Source organism: Xenopus laevis, chromosome 1L (assembly GCF_017654675.1).
Source record: "Xenopus laevis strain J_2021 chromosome 1L, Xenopus_laevis_v10.1, whole genome shotgun sequence".
Lineage (NCBI taxonomy): Eukaryota > Metazoa > Chordata > Amphibia > Anura > Pipidae > Xenopus > Xenopus laevis.
This window is the reverse complement of record NC_054371.1, coordinates 72,193,853-72,211,411: the sequence shown is the minus strand read 5'-3', so window position 1 is coordinate 72,211,411 and position 17,559 is coordinate 72,193,853. Positions and strand designations below refer to the sequence as shown.

The window sequence follows — 17,559 nt, the reverse complement described above, 5'->3', positions numbered from 1 at the left end:
GCTACTGTTTGGCCATGGAATTGCTATTCAAGTTTTAGGAAGGGTGTAAGCTATTTAAAATACAAGCATGGGACTTGTTATCCAGAATGCTCAGAGCTAGGGTTTTCTGGATAAGTAGCATTTACGTAATTTGAATCTCCTTAACTTAAATCTACTAAAAATCATTTTAACATTCATTAAACCCAATAAGATTGTTTTGCCTCCACAAAGGGTTAATGATAGCTTAGATTGGATCAAGTACAAGGTACTGTTTTATTATTACACAGAAAAAGGAAATAATTTTGAATTAATTATCTTGGTTTGGATCAAGTACAAGGTTCTGTTTTATTATCACATAGTTAAAGGAAATCAGTTTTAAAAACTATTTAAGATGGCCGTCCTGTAATAATTTCTGCACTGTGGGACTACTGTTGCCAAGAAATGTTTATTGGAGGGTTTGGGACAAACAGATATAACCTAGGGGTAATGGCACCCAAGGTATATAAAGGCACACATTGTCAAGTAGCTCAAAACTGACTGCATTAACTTGAATTTCCTTTTTCAAAGCAACCATTGCCTGACATATGCCAGTGTCGCCACATCATAGTGATCATACCTCAGTATAATCCTTTCACAGAGAGGAATGCCGTGTGCACTGAGTTTTTTGGGGATTTTCTGCTGTTGCTCTGCTCTTCTTTGATTATTCCAACACCTTCTGCTACTCTTATATCATAGCCACCAAGGGGCGATTCACTAACTTCGAGTGAAGGATTAGAAGGTAAAAAACTTAGAATTTCGAAGTTTTTTTTGGGCTACTTTGACCATCGAATGGGCTACTTCGACCTTCGACTACGACTACGACTTCGAATCGAAGGATTCGAAGTAAAAATCGTTCGACTATTCGACCATTCGATAGTCGAAGTACTGTCTCTTTAAATAAAAACTTTGACCCCCTAGTTCGCCATCTAAAAGCTACCGAAGTCAATGTTAGCCTATGGGGAAGGTCCCCATAGGCTTGGCTAACTTTTTTTGATCGAAGGATATTCCTTCGATCGTTGGATTAAAATCCTTAGAATCGCTCGATTCGAAGGATTTTATCGTTCGATCGAAGGAATTATCCTTCGATCGTTCCATCGAACTATCTGCGCTAAATCCTTCGACTTCGATATTCGAAGTCGAAGGATTTTAATTCCTAGTCGAATATCGAGGGTTAATTATCCCTCGATATTCGACCCTTAGTGAATCGGCCCCCAAGTGTGTTATGGAAATTTTCCTGAAGTGAGTGGCATATCATTCAAAGACAGGAAGCATATGCTAACCTTATATTTATAGATAGAGTACCCATGTGCCACATCTTTCACAAGAATGGAATAATTTAGGGTATATTCTTGCCAATAAAAGGGCAATTTAAAATATATGGTATTGCCATGTTTTATGTACCATGGGACCTTCTGCTAACAACACACTCCTGTAAATTAAAGGGGTTGTTCATCTTTAAATTAAGGGGCTGATTCTCTAAGGGTCGAATATCGAGGGTTAATTAACCCTCGATATTCGACTAGGAATTGAAATCCTTCGACTTCGAATATCGAAGTCGAAGGATTTAGCGCAAATACTGCGATCGTACAATCGAAGGATTATTCCTTCGATCGAACGATTAAATCCTTCGAATCGAACGATTCGAAGGATTTTAATCCAACGATCGAAGGAATATCCTTCGATCAAAAAAACTTAGGAAAGCCTATGGGGACCTTCCCCATAGGCTAACATTGACTTCGGTAGCTTTTAGCTGCCGAACTAGGGGGTCGAAGTTTTTTTTAAAGAGACAGTACTTCGACTATCGAATGGTCGAATAGTCGAACGATTTTTAGTTCGAATCCTTCGATTCGAAGTCGTAGTCGAAGGTCGAAGTAGCCCATTCGATGGTCGAAGTAGCCCAAAAAATACTTCGAAATTCTACGTTTTTTTACTTCGAATCCTTCACTCGAAGTTAGTGAATCGGCCTCTAACTGTTAGTATGACGTAGAGTGTGAAATTTTAAAACGATTTGCAATTGTTTTTAATTTTATACTATTTGTGGGTTTTGAGTTATTTAGCTTTTTTATTCAGCAGCTCTCCAGTTTGCAATTACAGCAGTCAGGTTGATAGGATCCAAATGACCCTAGCAACCATGTATTGATTTGAATAAGGAAATATGAATAGGAGAGGGTCTGACGAGAAAGATGAGTATTAAAAAGTAGCAATAACAATATAATTGTACAAAAACTATACAAAAGAATAAAATAAAGGCAATTGAAAATTTGCTTAGAATTAGCCATTCTATAACATACATAAAATGAAATTAAAGGTGAACCATCTCTTTAATTGAAATTTAGCTAATACAGGTATGGGATCCGTTATCCTGAAACCCATTATCCAGAAAGGAAAGGCCATGTTCCATAGACTCCATTTTATCCAAATAATCCACATTTTTAATAATCACTTTCTTGGTGTAATAATACAGCTGTACCTTGTACTTGATCCAAACTAAGATATAATTACTCCTTATTGGAAGCAAAACAAGCCTATAAAGTTAATTTGATATTCACATAATTGTCTAGTAGACTTAAGGTACGTAGATCCAAATTATGAATAGGTAAGTTATCCAGACAGACATTCTGGATAACAGGTCCCATACCTGTAATAGCATTTAACCCTAAATACATCTGTGAAGACACTTCATAATGTATATCAATATAATACAAAAATGGTATTGCTGTATTCTTCAGTGTGTGATTTTTATTTTGTCTTAAAGATATTTAGTGATGCAGATCGAGCAGGCATAATTGATGATGCATTTGCGTTGGCAAGGTGAGTTTTTCTTATTTGATTAGAGAGTTTTGTATTAACCTCCTATGTCAATAAGAATGACTTATGCTCACAGAGGTCACCTGTACAAGCTAATTCAGAAAGTATGAAGCTAAGGGTACATGGGGCCAGTTTTTAAGAAATTGTTAGAAACTCCTGAAACTCCTGAAACCACCCATATATGTAAATTGAAACTACCTGATAAAGCAAGTACAGTCAGTTTTTCCCCAAAAATGCACAGTATAGCATTTATTTTTAATAATCACTCATACTAGTAGTGTTAGGCAGACTCCATTAGGGCTGTGGCATACTGGGGGTTTTGTCTGCTACACCTGATTAAATGAAAGTAAAGATCCCTGAGAGCAGTGAAATATGGAATTCACCTGTGGGAAATCTGACTCCCCTCATGTATCAAAAACACCTACAAATATCTTACCTGTGTGTTCCAATGCATGTAATTGTACAAGGTACGGGTTGTCCATACGGCTTTGCCTGATGTGTTTTGAAAAATCAGGTTTCCCCATGACAGTATCCATTCAATGTATTCTGAAACACTGACAAAACTTTTGCTGGTCCCAACAACAAATCTACCAACCAGGTTCTGATTAACATAGGCCCTGGTAATTAAAATACACAGAGCTCTAATCAGCCCCATAGGCCTAATAAATAATAACTGTCTTGCAGTTACTAGGCCCTGGCATTCCAAGTACAATGAGACCCAAACAGCCTCCACCAGTGAACTCTGACTTTCTGTGATATCTACAGATTGACAAACTGGGCCTGCTGCTAACTGCAAATTACAGTGATACAATATTTTTTCTATTAGCCATAACAGTATACAGTATATGCTAAATACAGTGTAAATGTTTAGTAGATAGTTAACACAAAAGTTTCTGTTATTACCTTATAACTTAATCTGTTCATGGCTCAGTAACTCCTCAGTATTACCATCTTTAATAAACGTCAATCTTTCCAATACTTAACTGTTTATGTGAAGGGGAAGTAGTCAAATAGTTTTTAAATAGGGGAATGTAGTAAATGTCATCAGTGGAAAAAATACGCTCAATGTTAATCATTTTTCCTCTATCTACATTTTTGCAAATACGTACCACGCCATGCTCCAGTGGAAAAAGAGATTGCATGTTTTATCACTTGCACATGTGAAATAAATCAACTGAATAGTAATATTTTTGTGTCAATAAAAATAAACTTTAATCAGGCCTACAAAATGTGCCATAACCAGCTAAAGTGTGCAATGTACTAACAACTAAAAAAAATAATATCAATTTGTGAAATATTAATTTAGTGTCTTCATTTTGAAATTTTTATTACATTATATACAGTTTTTTTTTTTACACGATTATAAAATGCTTTGTGACACAAGAGAAATGGGTTAAAACATCTGGCAACTGCCACTATTCCTCACAGCAAATATACTTGTATCCTTCAAAGAGACAGAGATTGTGTATTAAGGGGAGGGTAGAATTTCTGGCTGCCAAAGGCACAGTTTGGATAAGGGCCTTAAGGAGTCATGGATGACAGATTAACCTCACAGTGGCGTGTCAGAAGTTACAAAGTGCAGAGTCTGACATGGAATTTCTTTCTCTTACATTTGATAATTCATTAGCGAGACAGACAAGGAAGCAGTCTGCTTGAAAACAGCTTATGTTTACCACCCGATTGTAGGGGATTATCAGTAAAATCATTATGACTGTATATGTGGTATAGAAGGCTGGCATCTGAGAGCACTGCCTGGCACTCTCAGCACTTCAGTAAATGAACTACATCCTCCAGACACGTATTAAGTAAAGCCATTTTTTATGCTGTCTGCAGTCAGTAGAGTTATCTAACAAATTGCACAGACCCTCTAGAATAAATTAGCTCCTTTTAAATAAAATAAAATTTTATTTAGAGCCTTATCTGGCAGAAGTAGATATGGTGGAGTAGCAGAATAAGCTGGATGGCTTCTCAGTGGACCTTTGTTTATGGGCAGACTTTCCTGTAAAGTTTGCTTAGCTTTATCAAATCCCCTGTGATTTACTGTTATTGTACTGAATAGGAGCTACATGCTTACACTGTGGCTGATATAATAGTCTGCATCTGCCAGCAACTATCAAGGCTTAACACTGATGGAATGTGTGCAGATTTGTCAAGGGGCAAATATAATTCATGTTTTTCCCAAAGCAAAATTTGGCAATTGAGCCACAGCTTTGTCTGTTTTGCCGTCTCTACGTGATATGTAATCATTTTTTTATTTTTAAGAATAATTGGTGGAATAGAGTTAAAGTATTTTCTCTTTTATATATTTGAGAGAGAACAATAGGAAAAACATAAGATTCAGTGGCAAGTTTCACTACAGGTATGGGATCTGTTATCTGGAATGTTTGGGATCACCGTATCTTAAGTCTGCTAATAATCACGTAAACATTAAATAAACCCAATAGGATTGTTTTGCCACCACTATGGATTGATGCAGCTTAGTTACTGTCAAGTACAAGGTACTGTTTTATTATTACAGAGAAAAAAGGAAATTGTTTTTAAAAAACGAGAATGATTTGCTTAAAATGGACTCTGTAGGAGATAGCCTTCCTATAATTCAGAGTTGTTGGATACTGAATTTGCAGAAAAGAGATCCCATGCCTGTATTTTATCTTTTAATGTGTTTTCAATATATGATAATTCTCTGAATCATGCAGAAGACTTCTACTGAATATACAAGTCGCTGCAAATGTACAAAACAATGGCAATGGCAGCAATTTTTTTGCACTTGTACACACTCTGCCTCAAGCTATCAGACTTTCTCCTTCTTTCCAAACTTTCAAACGCTCCCTAAAGACCCACCCATTTTGGGAAGCTTGTTCAACGTATCTTAGTTAATCTGGTAATTAAGGTATTATAAATCATAAATTTGTTTCCAAAATCCCTATGTCTCAATTGTACCCTAACCGTTTAGTTTGTAAACTCTTGCGAGTAGGGGCTTCTAATCCTATTGTACCCCATAAACCCTTTTTGTTATTTAATGGCGACGGGGGGCAACGAACGACAGCGGGCCTAGGGGTGCCCTCTGTGTATATCCGGCCCTGCCTATAGCAACAAATAAGATGTTTTCTTTTACACAGGGGGCAAAATTCTACCTGCTGAATGGTTGCTATGGGTTACTGCTCTTGTGCAAACGTAGTGACTTTTATTATAGAACCACTATAAACTCTAAGGTGACTCCTGTTATTTGCTAAATGTATAGTAATATGTATTAAAACAGGGCCGCCATCAGGGGGGCACAGGGGATACATTTGTACCGTGCCTGGGCTTGGGCTCTGCTGGGCTCTAATGTAAAGCACTGCGTAACTTGTTGGCACTATATAAATAAATGACGATGATGGTCACAACAATCAATTTAACCTATTGGCAACAGCATGACTGATGGAAGCTATAAAGGGTCTATACGTTGATACACTAATATAAATAAATACTGTCTGTTGCTGTATATTTTATTATATATGTTCTTTGTTATATATATAGGGCAGAGAAGTTGGACTACAACATCTCCCTTGATATGACTAAATATCTTGAGAAGGAGGCTGGTTATTTGACTTGGAGTAGAGTGATCTCATCGTTAGCGTATCTAAGTGACATGCTCGAAGATGATGACACCATCTATCCAAAATTTAAGGTTTGGCTGTTTCCATTAACCTTTGTGCAATTATGACATGTCAATATCCCTATGAAATGTCCCCTCATTAAAAAAGAACTAAACCCTAAATATGAATATTGCTAGAAATGCCATGTTTTATATATTGAGCTTACTGAACCAGACTAAACATTCCGCATCTCTATAGTAGTAATGGTCCAGGCCTTCAATTGAGTTTTCCGTACTGGATTTTGCTCATTGTGCTTTGAGCAGCTGTTAAGGGTTCTCTGTCATATAAGCTGATTCTACAGGGCTGTTTATTAAATTATGATGCTAATTGTGTTGATTTCAGAGCTGCCACGTACCAGTGATATGAATTATTTACTAATCAACCCTAAATCAGCATTTTCTAATCGCCCCCCTCTGCAACTTTTTTACAAGATAAAAGTTCATGTAAATAACAAGAAATGGTTATTATGAGCACTTCCAACCAATTAAAAATAAGGGCTTGCCATTTTTGGAGTCAAAAGTTACAGCAGATGAAAGGTATGATGGTGGGCCCCAGTAACGTATAACAACCCCCTGCGGGGCCGGTTGCAGGCCATTCAGCTGGGCCCCCCTCCAAAAGCAATTTTCGCAGCAGATTCACTCAACAGTGATGGGCCTAGAGGGGGTGCGGATGCTGGTGCAGTCTCACTCAAGGTAGTTCCGCCACTGGTGGGCCCTGGGCAAATACCCCTTTTGCCCATTTATTAAAGCTGCCCTGGCTCTACTTACTGGCTAGTAATCCTCTTGATACATTTTCCAACTACTAACTGCTAAGTAGCAATGTAACAATTTTTCAGGTATTACAGAATGGGGTTAAATGCAGGGTAATAAATGATGAAAACCCTGTGTGTTGCACAGGGCCAGGAAATAATGTAACCCTATGCTACATTATGCTGGCCTCTATTTAGCTATAAGAGTTAATTCTTGGATGAATAGTCTAGTTTCAATGTACGAAAAATGTTAGATTTTGTGATATAGTGTTTTTTTTTTTTTTTGGTGCAATCCTATATTTGAACAAGATTTCCATTATGTGATTGTTAATCTAAAGGAAGAATGCTGATTTACTTAAAGGGAAGCATATTTCCAAATGCGTTTATTGAGCAGAACTTTTTTTTAAATAAATAATTAAAGTCAGCACTCATACGCCTCCATCTGGAAAAGAGTGTTGTCGACTCCTTCCTTCACCAAAAGTGCAACGATTGGCAGAGGGTAAGACGAATCAGGAAGGACAGCATTGGCGTTCTTTACCACTGGGTGTGTCCTAACCCTCAGTCAGCCCTTCAAAATAGGCCCTGGCATTTCAAGTACACAGACACCCAAACAGTCCCACATCAGCCCACTAAATAGTGACTGTCTATGGCATCTTACAACAGCCTCTCTGCTCTTTGGCAGAATTAGTGGTGGGCGATTAAATTCGGCAGGGGTGAATTTGCGTTGAATTTCCGTGTTTCGCTGCCGTCGATTAAATTAGCGAAACTTCCACAATAATGAGTCGGCGTCAAAATATTTTGGACACACGTCGGAAAAATCGCTTGCATCAAAACCGTCACATTATTTGGACGCCCTTTGACTTTAACACTGGCGCCAAAATTTACACAAGCATCAGAATTGGCACAAGCGTCAAAATTGACACGGGCGTCAGAATTCGTGTTTCAAAAATGTTTCGCCATTTCATGAATTTCGCAGGATATTCACAATTTTTTCAGCGAAGCAAAACGGGACAAATTCGCCCATCACTAGCCGGAATCCAGAGATCGAGAGTAGTGATGAATGCCTCATTGTTCCTTCAGGACAGTTATGGACCTGACACAGGAGGAGATAAGTCACCCCGCCTCTAATGTTGGTTCCCTTCTTCAAATGCTTTCCCACCGGCAATAATATAAATCTCCTGATTAAATCTCCTGTTGTTGGAGGAGATTAGTGACCCGTGATAGAGCAGGGGGCGACAAATCTGCAGTGTCAGGGCATTTGTGCTTTAGGTAACCTCTGACTTTATTTTGTTATAAGATTACCTGTGCGGCGGGGACGCCCACCGCGTGGTTCCTGGATTATTAGGGCGCGCGCGCGCCTCTTAAAGGTACAGGCGCTCTGGCGTGATTGCGCCAGCGCGCATTGGGCACGTTTTTGACGCGAACTTTGTCTGTATATAAGGCCCATTCTGACTCCCAACCAGTGCCCGTGATAGAACTCTGTTTTTAGTGGTTTCTAAGCCTAGTGCGTCTGATCTTGTTATTCTGATTATCTTGATTATCCATGTTTGATCCTGACTACCCTGAACTCTGTATCCTGACCCAGCCTGAACTTTGACCACTCTCTTGCCTGATCCCATCTGTTTGATTACCCGGTTTTGACCCTTGCCTGCCTAACGATTCTTGATATCTGCCTGCCTTGACCCAGCCTATCTGATGATTCTCTTGCCTTCTCCATTTGTATCTTGACCTTCAGCCCAAAAGACTCTGCTAACAGCCGTGCCCCTTTGTCAGCCAGAACATCTTGCCTTGTATCCCTCGTAAAGTCCAGGTGGCACCCAAGTAAGCTGAGGGCTCCTCATGAAGCTCAACGGTGGTCACACTACTGGTGAAGCCGAGCCGAGACCAGGGTGCTTGGCACTTGTTCTGGTATTGGGTGCCGGTCGTGACATATTTATACTAAGAAAAGAATGATAGAATTTAGCACCCCTAAGTAGAGAAAACATTTACAATGTCAGCCTCAGAATAAAATTTCAAACAAGTTGCATTTTATAATGACAACCCATTATTAAGTGTAATTTTTACTTGCGTTTTGCTATTTGCTTTATATCCAAAAGTCACTAATAGTAATAGTAATAAAACAAAAATATACTGCTTATCTTATTTTAAATCTTTTTCTACATCTTATTTTAGGAATATTTAAGTAAGCAAGTCAAGCCCATCACACAAAAGCTGGGGTGGGAGGACAATGGCACTGATGTTAACAAGTAAGTGGATGATGTCAAAGTCAAAGTCAAAATAAACTTTATTGTCATCTCAGCAGTATACGAATACACAGTAAAACGAGAAAACGTGGCTCCAGCTAGTATATATCCCAAAAAGGCACTTAAAATACACAATACAAGGCTGTGAAAGCGTCTGCCGGATGGGAGCAGCGTGAACTGTCCGTGTGAGGGGTGTGTGGAGTCCAGTGAAATGCAGGAGGCCTTTCTTGCACAGCGGGAAGATGTCCTGCAGTGATGGAAGAGCTGCTCCAATGATGTTGCCAGCAGCTGCTTTGACAGTCCGCTGTAGACTTTTCCGGTCAGCAGCGCTGGCACTACTGTACCAGACGGAGAATGTAGAATGTATGAGAATGTAGAATGTAGATTGTAAAATTCTATGCAATGTAAAGAATAATAAATAATGTAGCATGTACAGGTTATGGATACTCATCAAACAGTTTCATGATGACACACATACCCCCAAATGTAATAAAAGGCCCAGGAGCAGTTACCTATAGAAACAAATAAGATGTTTGCTTTTAAGCAGGGGACTGGTGAATCCTACCTGCTGAATGGTTGCTATGGGTTACTGCTCTTGTGCAAACTTAGTGGGTTTTATTATAGAACCACCATAAACTCTTAAGGTGACTCTTGTTATTTGCTAAATGTATAGTACAGTAATATGTATTAAAACAGGGCCGCCATCAGGGGGGCACAGGGGACATTTGTACCGTGCCTGGGCTCGGGCTCTGCTGCACTTCTACCGTACCGTGCCTGGGCTCAGGCTCTGCTGCACTTTTCAAATTACCCGGGATCCGCTTGACAGCGCAGAATCGATGAAGTCCCAAAGAGCCGAAGCACCAAAATGCAGAAGACCTGAAACTCTGAAGACGCGAACGGACCCAAAGAACCAGAGACATTTTTAGCCTTATAGAGCATTTGTTTTTTCGATGGGGGTCAGTGACCCCTATTTGAAAGCTGGAAAGAGTCAGAAGATTAAGGCAGATAAATAAAAAAATCTATAAAAAAATAAATAATGGCCAATTGAAAAGTTGCTATCCTATAACATACTAAAAGTTAACTTTACATATTGTAACAATATGCTAGATAGAAAGGTTGATTTCAGAAACACTGGAGTACAGAATGTTATTTAGACATACAAAAATACCCCAGTTAAGTTTATATCAAATACATTGACAACCTGCTTTACTTTTATTAGTCTATCCACCTAAACATGTTATTTTTACATTAGGCTCCTCCGAGCTTCAGTTCTGGCACTTGCATGCAAAATGGGAGACCCAGACGCCCTAAAAACTGCATCTAGTTTATTTACAGATTGGATTGGTGGAAAAAGGTAAATGTCTATCTCTTTCTACCTTCATTGTGGCTGATTTGCATGGTCAGTCTACCACAGATCGTATTGTTTGGTTGTTTAAATACTGCATGCAATTTCAAATGGAAAGTTGATTATTTATGAAATAATGTGTTAAAATGTGAAGATTATTTTCTCACTTAAAACTAGCAAAAGTATTATGCTGGTTAGGGATGTCGCGGACTGTTCGCCGGCGAACTTGTTCGCGCTCGCCGAATGTTCGCGAACGTCGCGCAACGTTCGCCATTTTGGGTTCGCCTTACCTGGCGCTTTTTTTTGACCTCTCACCCCAGACCAGCAGATACATGGCAGCCAATCAGGAAGCTCTCCCTCCTGGACCACCCCCACACCCCCTGGACCACTCCCCTTCCATATATAAACTGAAGCCCTGCAGCGTTTTTTCATTCTGCCTGTGTGTGCTTGCAAGAGCTAGTGTAGGGAGAGAGCTGTTACTGATTTCACTGATTTCTTTGAGGGACAGTTGATAGTAAGTTTGCTGGCTAGTAATCTACTTGATACTGCTCTGTATTGGAGGGACAGAAGTCTGCAGGGATTTGAGGGACATTTTAGGGTAGCTTTGCTGGCTAGTAATCTACCTTCTACTGCAGTGCTCTGTATGTAGCTGCCTGCTGTGGGCACTGATCTCTTCTGATCTCATCTGCTGACTGCTGTAATAACCCAATAGTCCTTGTAAGGACTGCTTTTATTTTCTTTTTTGTTGTTTTACTTTGCTACTTTAACAGCCAAGTGCTATTAGTCTAGCAGTGTTGGGGAGTGGGACTGGTGTGCTACTGTGCTGCTCCTAGTAGTTCAGCAGCACCAACCCGAGAATTTTTTTTTAATATACATATAATTTTTTTTTATTTTACTTATCTTACTGTTCTTTAAGGTGTCCAGTGCTGTTTGCTGTTCTTCATAGTAGTGCACCAATAGTAGTGCACTTGCAGGCATTATTTGCCCAGTGGCCATCTAGCTGTGTGAGCTTGTTCACATTCTGTCTAAATATCAATAATAATACCGTCTCCAGAAACACCACCTGAGTGACGTTTTTCAAGCAGCAATAATATATTCCGTATCCACCACTGCTGTAGTGTATACGTTGACCTTGCAGGCATTATTTGCCCAGTGTGTTCTTCATTTTCAAACCACTGCCACTTAGCTGTGTGAGCTTTTTCACATTCTGTCTAAATATCAATAATAATACCGTCTCCAGAAACACCACCTGAGTGACGTTTTTCAAGCAGCAATAATATATTCCGTATCCACCACTGCTGTAGTGTATACGTTGACCTTGTAGGCATTATTTGCCCAGTGTGTTCTTCATTTTCAAACCACTGCCATCTAGCTGTGTGAGCTTGTTCACATTCTGTCTAAATATCAATAATAATACCGTCTCCAGAAACACCACCTGAGTGACGTTTTTCAAGCAGCAATAATATATTCCGTATCCACCACTGCTGTAGTGTATACGTTGACCTTGCAGGCATTATTTGCCCAGTGTGTTCTTCATTTTCAAACCACTGCCACTTAGCTGTGTGAGCTTTTTCACATTCTGTCTAAATATCAATAATAATACCGTCTCCAGAAACACCACCTGAGTGACGTAGTGTGATTTCTGCCCTTTACAGCACAAAACGCAGCGCTGTGTCAACAATGGATTTTTTAGAAACATTTTTGCCCTTGATCCCCCTCTGGCATGGCACTGTCCAGGTCGTTGCACCCTTTAAACAACTTTAAAATCATTTTTCTGGCCAGAAATGTCTTTTCTAGCTTTTAAAATTCGCCTTCCCATTGAAGTCTATGGGGTTCGCGACGTTCGCGAACCGTTCGCATTTTTGACGCAAGTTCGCGAATATGTTCGCGAACTTTTTTTCCGACGTTCGCTACATCCCTAATGCTGGTACAGGGTTTTGCATTGCTACCTTGCCATTTTCATGCCAAAGCCCATTCCGTGTGTTCATTAATGTGACGTTTTCTTCTAGACATCATTTTCCAAACATTGTTTGCAAAACAGGAATACAAAGCATTTATTTTCTACAGAGCTTATTATTTCAACTGTGTTCCTGGTTCTCGGTTGCAGTCAGCAAATTGTTTAATGTGTATGTGGGATTCTATGTTGGGTTTTTTTTTATTTGTTTCAGCATTCCAGTGAACCTCCGGCAGCTGGTGTATCGCTATGGTATGCAGCAGTCTGGGACCGTGGAATCATGGAATTATATGTTTGAGAAATACCTTGCTACTTCATTAGCACAAGAAAAGGAAAAACTGCTACAAGGTCTGGCCTCGGCCAACAGCATTGAACTTATAGACAGGTTTGGTTGCACTTTGTTATAACTCTGTGTCACTTTGGCTTCACAAATGCATAATAAATCAGAAAATACATATGTATCTGTCACTCTACTGTGTGTGACATATTGATGACATCATGAATCCAGTTATTCTTATTCCTGGGTTTTTATATAGGGAGAAATATTTCTCATACCTTAAAAACATTCGCCAAATTATAGATATGTTTTGGAATTAAAAAAAACAAAACTATTAATACAACGTTTTTGCTATTCCAAAAGAGAATATATTTACATATAGTAAATACTGTATGTAAAACTGTGAAATTATTTACCCAAATGTAATTTTTTTTTTGCTAGGTACCTCAAATTAATTTACAACACCAGCCTTATCAAAAGTCAGGATACCCTGAATGTGATATACTTTATATCTGTATATAGCCAAAACGGAAAGCAAATGGCTTGGGACTGGGTCCGGATTAACTGGGACTATTTAGTAGACAGGTATGTTGATATTTTAAATATGTTTCTATGATTGCTTTATTGGAGAGACAGATGTGGTTAAAAAGACATAGGTTGGATGTACAGCACATTCCATTTCTTTCTGTTTGGATTTGATGAGATGTATGTGTGCATGTTTATAAATGTGTTCTCATGTGAAGAGTAGTTATGGGTGTATCCGACCCATTCCACTTGGCCAAAAAATTTGCCAAACACATTGAAGTAAATGGGTAGATTTTCATGTAACATTTTTTAAACTGAGTTACAATTTTTTTTACTATCCATTAGAGTATATGGGCATTTTTTTCTCTGCAAAACATGGCAAAATATTTCTCTCATCCCTAGTGAAGAAGAATGCTACTGAACAATGAAATTGACAGAACTAGAACTATCCGGTATAGGGAAGGATGGTGGATTTTTTTTGTTTTGAAGGCTTTCAACTAGAGAACATATACAGTAATTATATATGGATATATAGTAGCTAATCTCTTTGCTTAAATTAGTAGGGTCCCTTTTGCCATAGCCCTTAACGCTAATGGCAGTGGAGTAACTCTTAATATCCCACCCCATGGCTTCTGTCACTTAGATAAATAGAAACTGACTGATGCAATTCACAAAATGCACATTCATGTCAATGACAAGAGGAATGGTTATATTGCTATTAGCCATTGGCCAAAGTTACAGTGACACTTTTATGTTTTGAGGCAATGGCAGTGATTTCAAACATTAATGTCCCTTTTTTTCATTTAGAGAAAAAATTCTCTAAATTCTAAATAACGTCTTTATTCACTACCAATTACATTGCATGTGATCTGAGCACAAGTGTGTTTTTAGTCACTTACCATATGTATGAACAGTGTGATGCAATTCATATAGAGTGTAATGGGCAGTATGGCATATTTTTGGGGAGGTAACAAGGTAGGGCAAAAATTGTGAAACTTCTCTGTGCATTGATCAAAACTGAAATCCCATTGGACATGAGATTCACAGCACTCATCTGTAGAGAAAGGACACAGCCTGCAGTGCAGCTTCTCATTGATGTTAAAAGTGCCTAATGTGTAGGATCTAACAGAAAACCTAAAAGTTTAATTATTTAAAAGCCTATGTAGCACTTAAAAAATTGAAACTGATATTGTTGCCAGTTAAACAAAAAAATGCATTTGAGCTCATGAATTATGCTTCTCTGCAATAAATTTTAAATCATACATTTTAAATCACATAGTTTAGATAAGGTCCTAATCTTTAAGAAGATTTCTCATGTTCTGTACAACCCACCAGAGCATTTTGTGGATCTATAGATCTGCATTTAACATCCACTGGCCCACTAACATTCAAAACATTTCACAAACGTTTCCAACACTTTCTGCCAATGTATTCTGATATGAGCTAATCTTTATCTTCTCTAGATATACTATAACTGATAGAAACCTCGGCCGTATTGTCACACGAATATCTGGAACATTTAATACACCTACGCAACTGTGGCAGGTAAGATAAATACATCCTAAACAATTAACTACTAATGTATTAAAAATATCACAGTGGATCGATGAACCAACATAACCCAAAATGTGTAGGATTGCTCATTGCTGGGAGGAAATTATTTGGGCAAAGTCCAGTGGTCACGTACCGTTTAGTATTAAAGGAGAAAGAAAGTCATCCTGCACTTGGGGGTGCCAAATGTTAGGCACCACCAAGTGATTGTATTGACTTACCTGAAACCCCAGGTTGGTACTCCTATCAGCAGAAAACTGCACCGGCCCGGGACTATACCAGTGAACACCACAGAGCACTTCTCTTCCGTCTTTTGATTTCTTTGAACGGCTGCACATGCGCAGTAAAACAAAAAGCTGAACTAAAGTCGGCTCTTTCATTCAACTGCACATGCGTTTGCCTTTGGGAAATTCGAAGGAAAAATAAGCCAGAAGAGGATTGCTACGTGGTGCTCACTGGAATAACCCCAGGACGGTGCAGTTTTCTGCTGATACGAGCACCGACCCGGGGTTTCAGGTAAGTCAATACAATCACTTGGCCTAACATTTGGCACCTCCAAGTGCAGGATGATTTTCCTTTTTCTTTAAAAGAGAGTGGAAAAAGGACTAATTCCATGGCAGGGTCATGTCATAGGCTTCCCATCCATGCATCGTCCAAAATGTATAAACTGAGTGTAAAATGGTCACATTAAAATAGGCCAAACTATTGAAAAAGTGGAAAATATAATCATTGCTTGATGTGGTCCTACTGGGCACTGCTTTGATTGGTGTTAAAACTTTAAATGTAATTGTGTTGAGAATATTGAGACAGACGTTTGAAAAGGCTGTTATAACAACTTTCAATAAGATATTGCACTGTTTTTCATTTTTATGCACTTCCTTATAGCTTGAATAAAAAAATATTGGCACTATTAAGCTAGATTCCATTTTTTATGTTTAGTAATATATTCATGATGTTCTGAACAAAATGATTTTCCATAAAATTCAGAGATTTTATGCTTAAAGGGATACTGTCATGGGGAAAAAATTTTTTTCAAAATGAATCAGTTAATAGTGATGCTCCAGCAGAATTCAGCACTGAAATCCATTTCTCAAAAGAGCAAACAGATGTTTTTATATTCAATTTTGAAATCTGACATGGGGCTAGACATTTTGTCAATTTCCCAGCTGCCCCAAGTCATGTGACTTGTGCTCTGATAAACTTCAATCACTCTTTACTGCTGTACTGCAAGTTAGAGTGATATCACCCCCTCCCTTTTTCCCCCAAGCAGCCAAACAAAAGAACAATGGGAAGGTAAACAGATAACAGCTCCCTAACACAAGATAACAGCTGCCTGGTAGATTTAAGAACAACACTCAATAGTAAAAACCCATGTCTCACTGAGACACATTCAGTTACATTGAGAAGGAAAAACAGCAGCCTGCCAGAAAGCATTTCTCTCCTGAAGTGCAGGCACACGTCACATGACTTGGGGCAGCTGGGAAATTAACAAAATGTCTAGCCCCATGTCAGATTTTAAAATTAAATATAAAAAAATCTGTTTGCTCTTTTGAGAAATGGATTTCAGTGCAGAATTCTGCTGGAACAGCACTATTAACTGATTCATTTTGAAAAAATTTTTTTTTCCCATGACAGTATCCCTTTAAGGTCTGTTTTATTTGATGTGTTTATTTGTATCAGATGGAAAATTTCTTTGAGAAATACCCAAATGCCGGGGCAGGAGAGACACCAAGAAAACAAGCCCTTGAGACTGTGAGAAATAATATTGAATGGGTGGCAGCAAATAAAGAAGGAATCAAGTCCTGGCTGAACAGTCTCTGAACTGCCAATGGAGAGGGATGGGAAAACTCCTACTGGCCAATACCAAAGGATTAGCAATGAATTCTCTTATTTTTTTTTTTAATTGTGTGAATTGTAGTAAAGCAGGGGTGTCCAAACTTTTTTCACCAAGGGCCATATGCGGTAAAATACACAATCACCCGGGCCACTCACTTGATGTAAAGTACGTAGGTACGCTGTGCAGGTCCTCTCCATCTTTAATTGTGCTGTGTAGGGCGGCATTTTTTTGGCCACACCCCCTGATTACATGTTCATTTTACAAATTGTAAATAAGTAACACACACATGCTGACTCACACATACACACATAGAGACACACAGACAGACAGATACATACACACACACACGGTGACACACATACAGGCAGATACACACACACATACAGACAGATACACACACACACACACAGTGACACACATACAGGCAGATACACACACACATACAGACAGATACACACACACACATAGTAACTCCTACTCTCGATGTAACTGACACAGTAAGGTCTCCCTTGCCTGGCTGCAGCCTCCCTAAATCCACCCCTCCCCCCAAGCCAAGCACGAACTTACTCATAAATCATCAGATGCACACACAGTTCCAGCGCAAACAGCATGTAA

The 17,559-nt window shown here is 38.9% G+C and overlaps 1 protein-coding gene across 1 annotated transcript in view; it reads left to right on the top strand.

Moving 5' to 3' along the window:
* Positions 1-17,243, top strand: part of enpep.L (glutamyl aminopeptidase L homeolog) — a 34,993-nt gene extending 17,750 nt beyond the window's left edge. The window contains exons 13-20 of the mRNA XM_018251315.2: positions 2,774-2,829; positions 6,346-6,496; positions 9,385-9,458; positions 10,708-10,809; positions 12,969-13,139; positions 13,473-13,616; positions 15,020-15,101; positions 16,788-17,243. Coding sequence (XP_018106804.1) covers positions 2,774-2,829; positions 6,346-6,496; positions 9,385-9,458; positions 10,708-10,809; positions 12,969-13,139; positions 13,473-13,616; positions 15,020-15,101; positions 16,788-16,928 — 921 coding nt within the window. The 3' untranslated portion in view covers positions 16,929-17,243. The remainder of the gene's footprint in view (positions 1-2,773; positions 2,830-6,345; positions 6,497-9,384; positions 9,459-10,707; positions 10,810-12,968; positions 13,140-13,472; positions 13,617-15,019; positions 15,102-16,787) is intronic.
* The last annotated feature ends 316 nt before the right edge of the window (positions 17,244-17,559 follow it).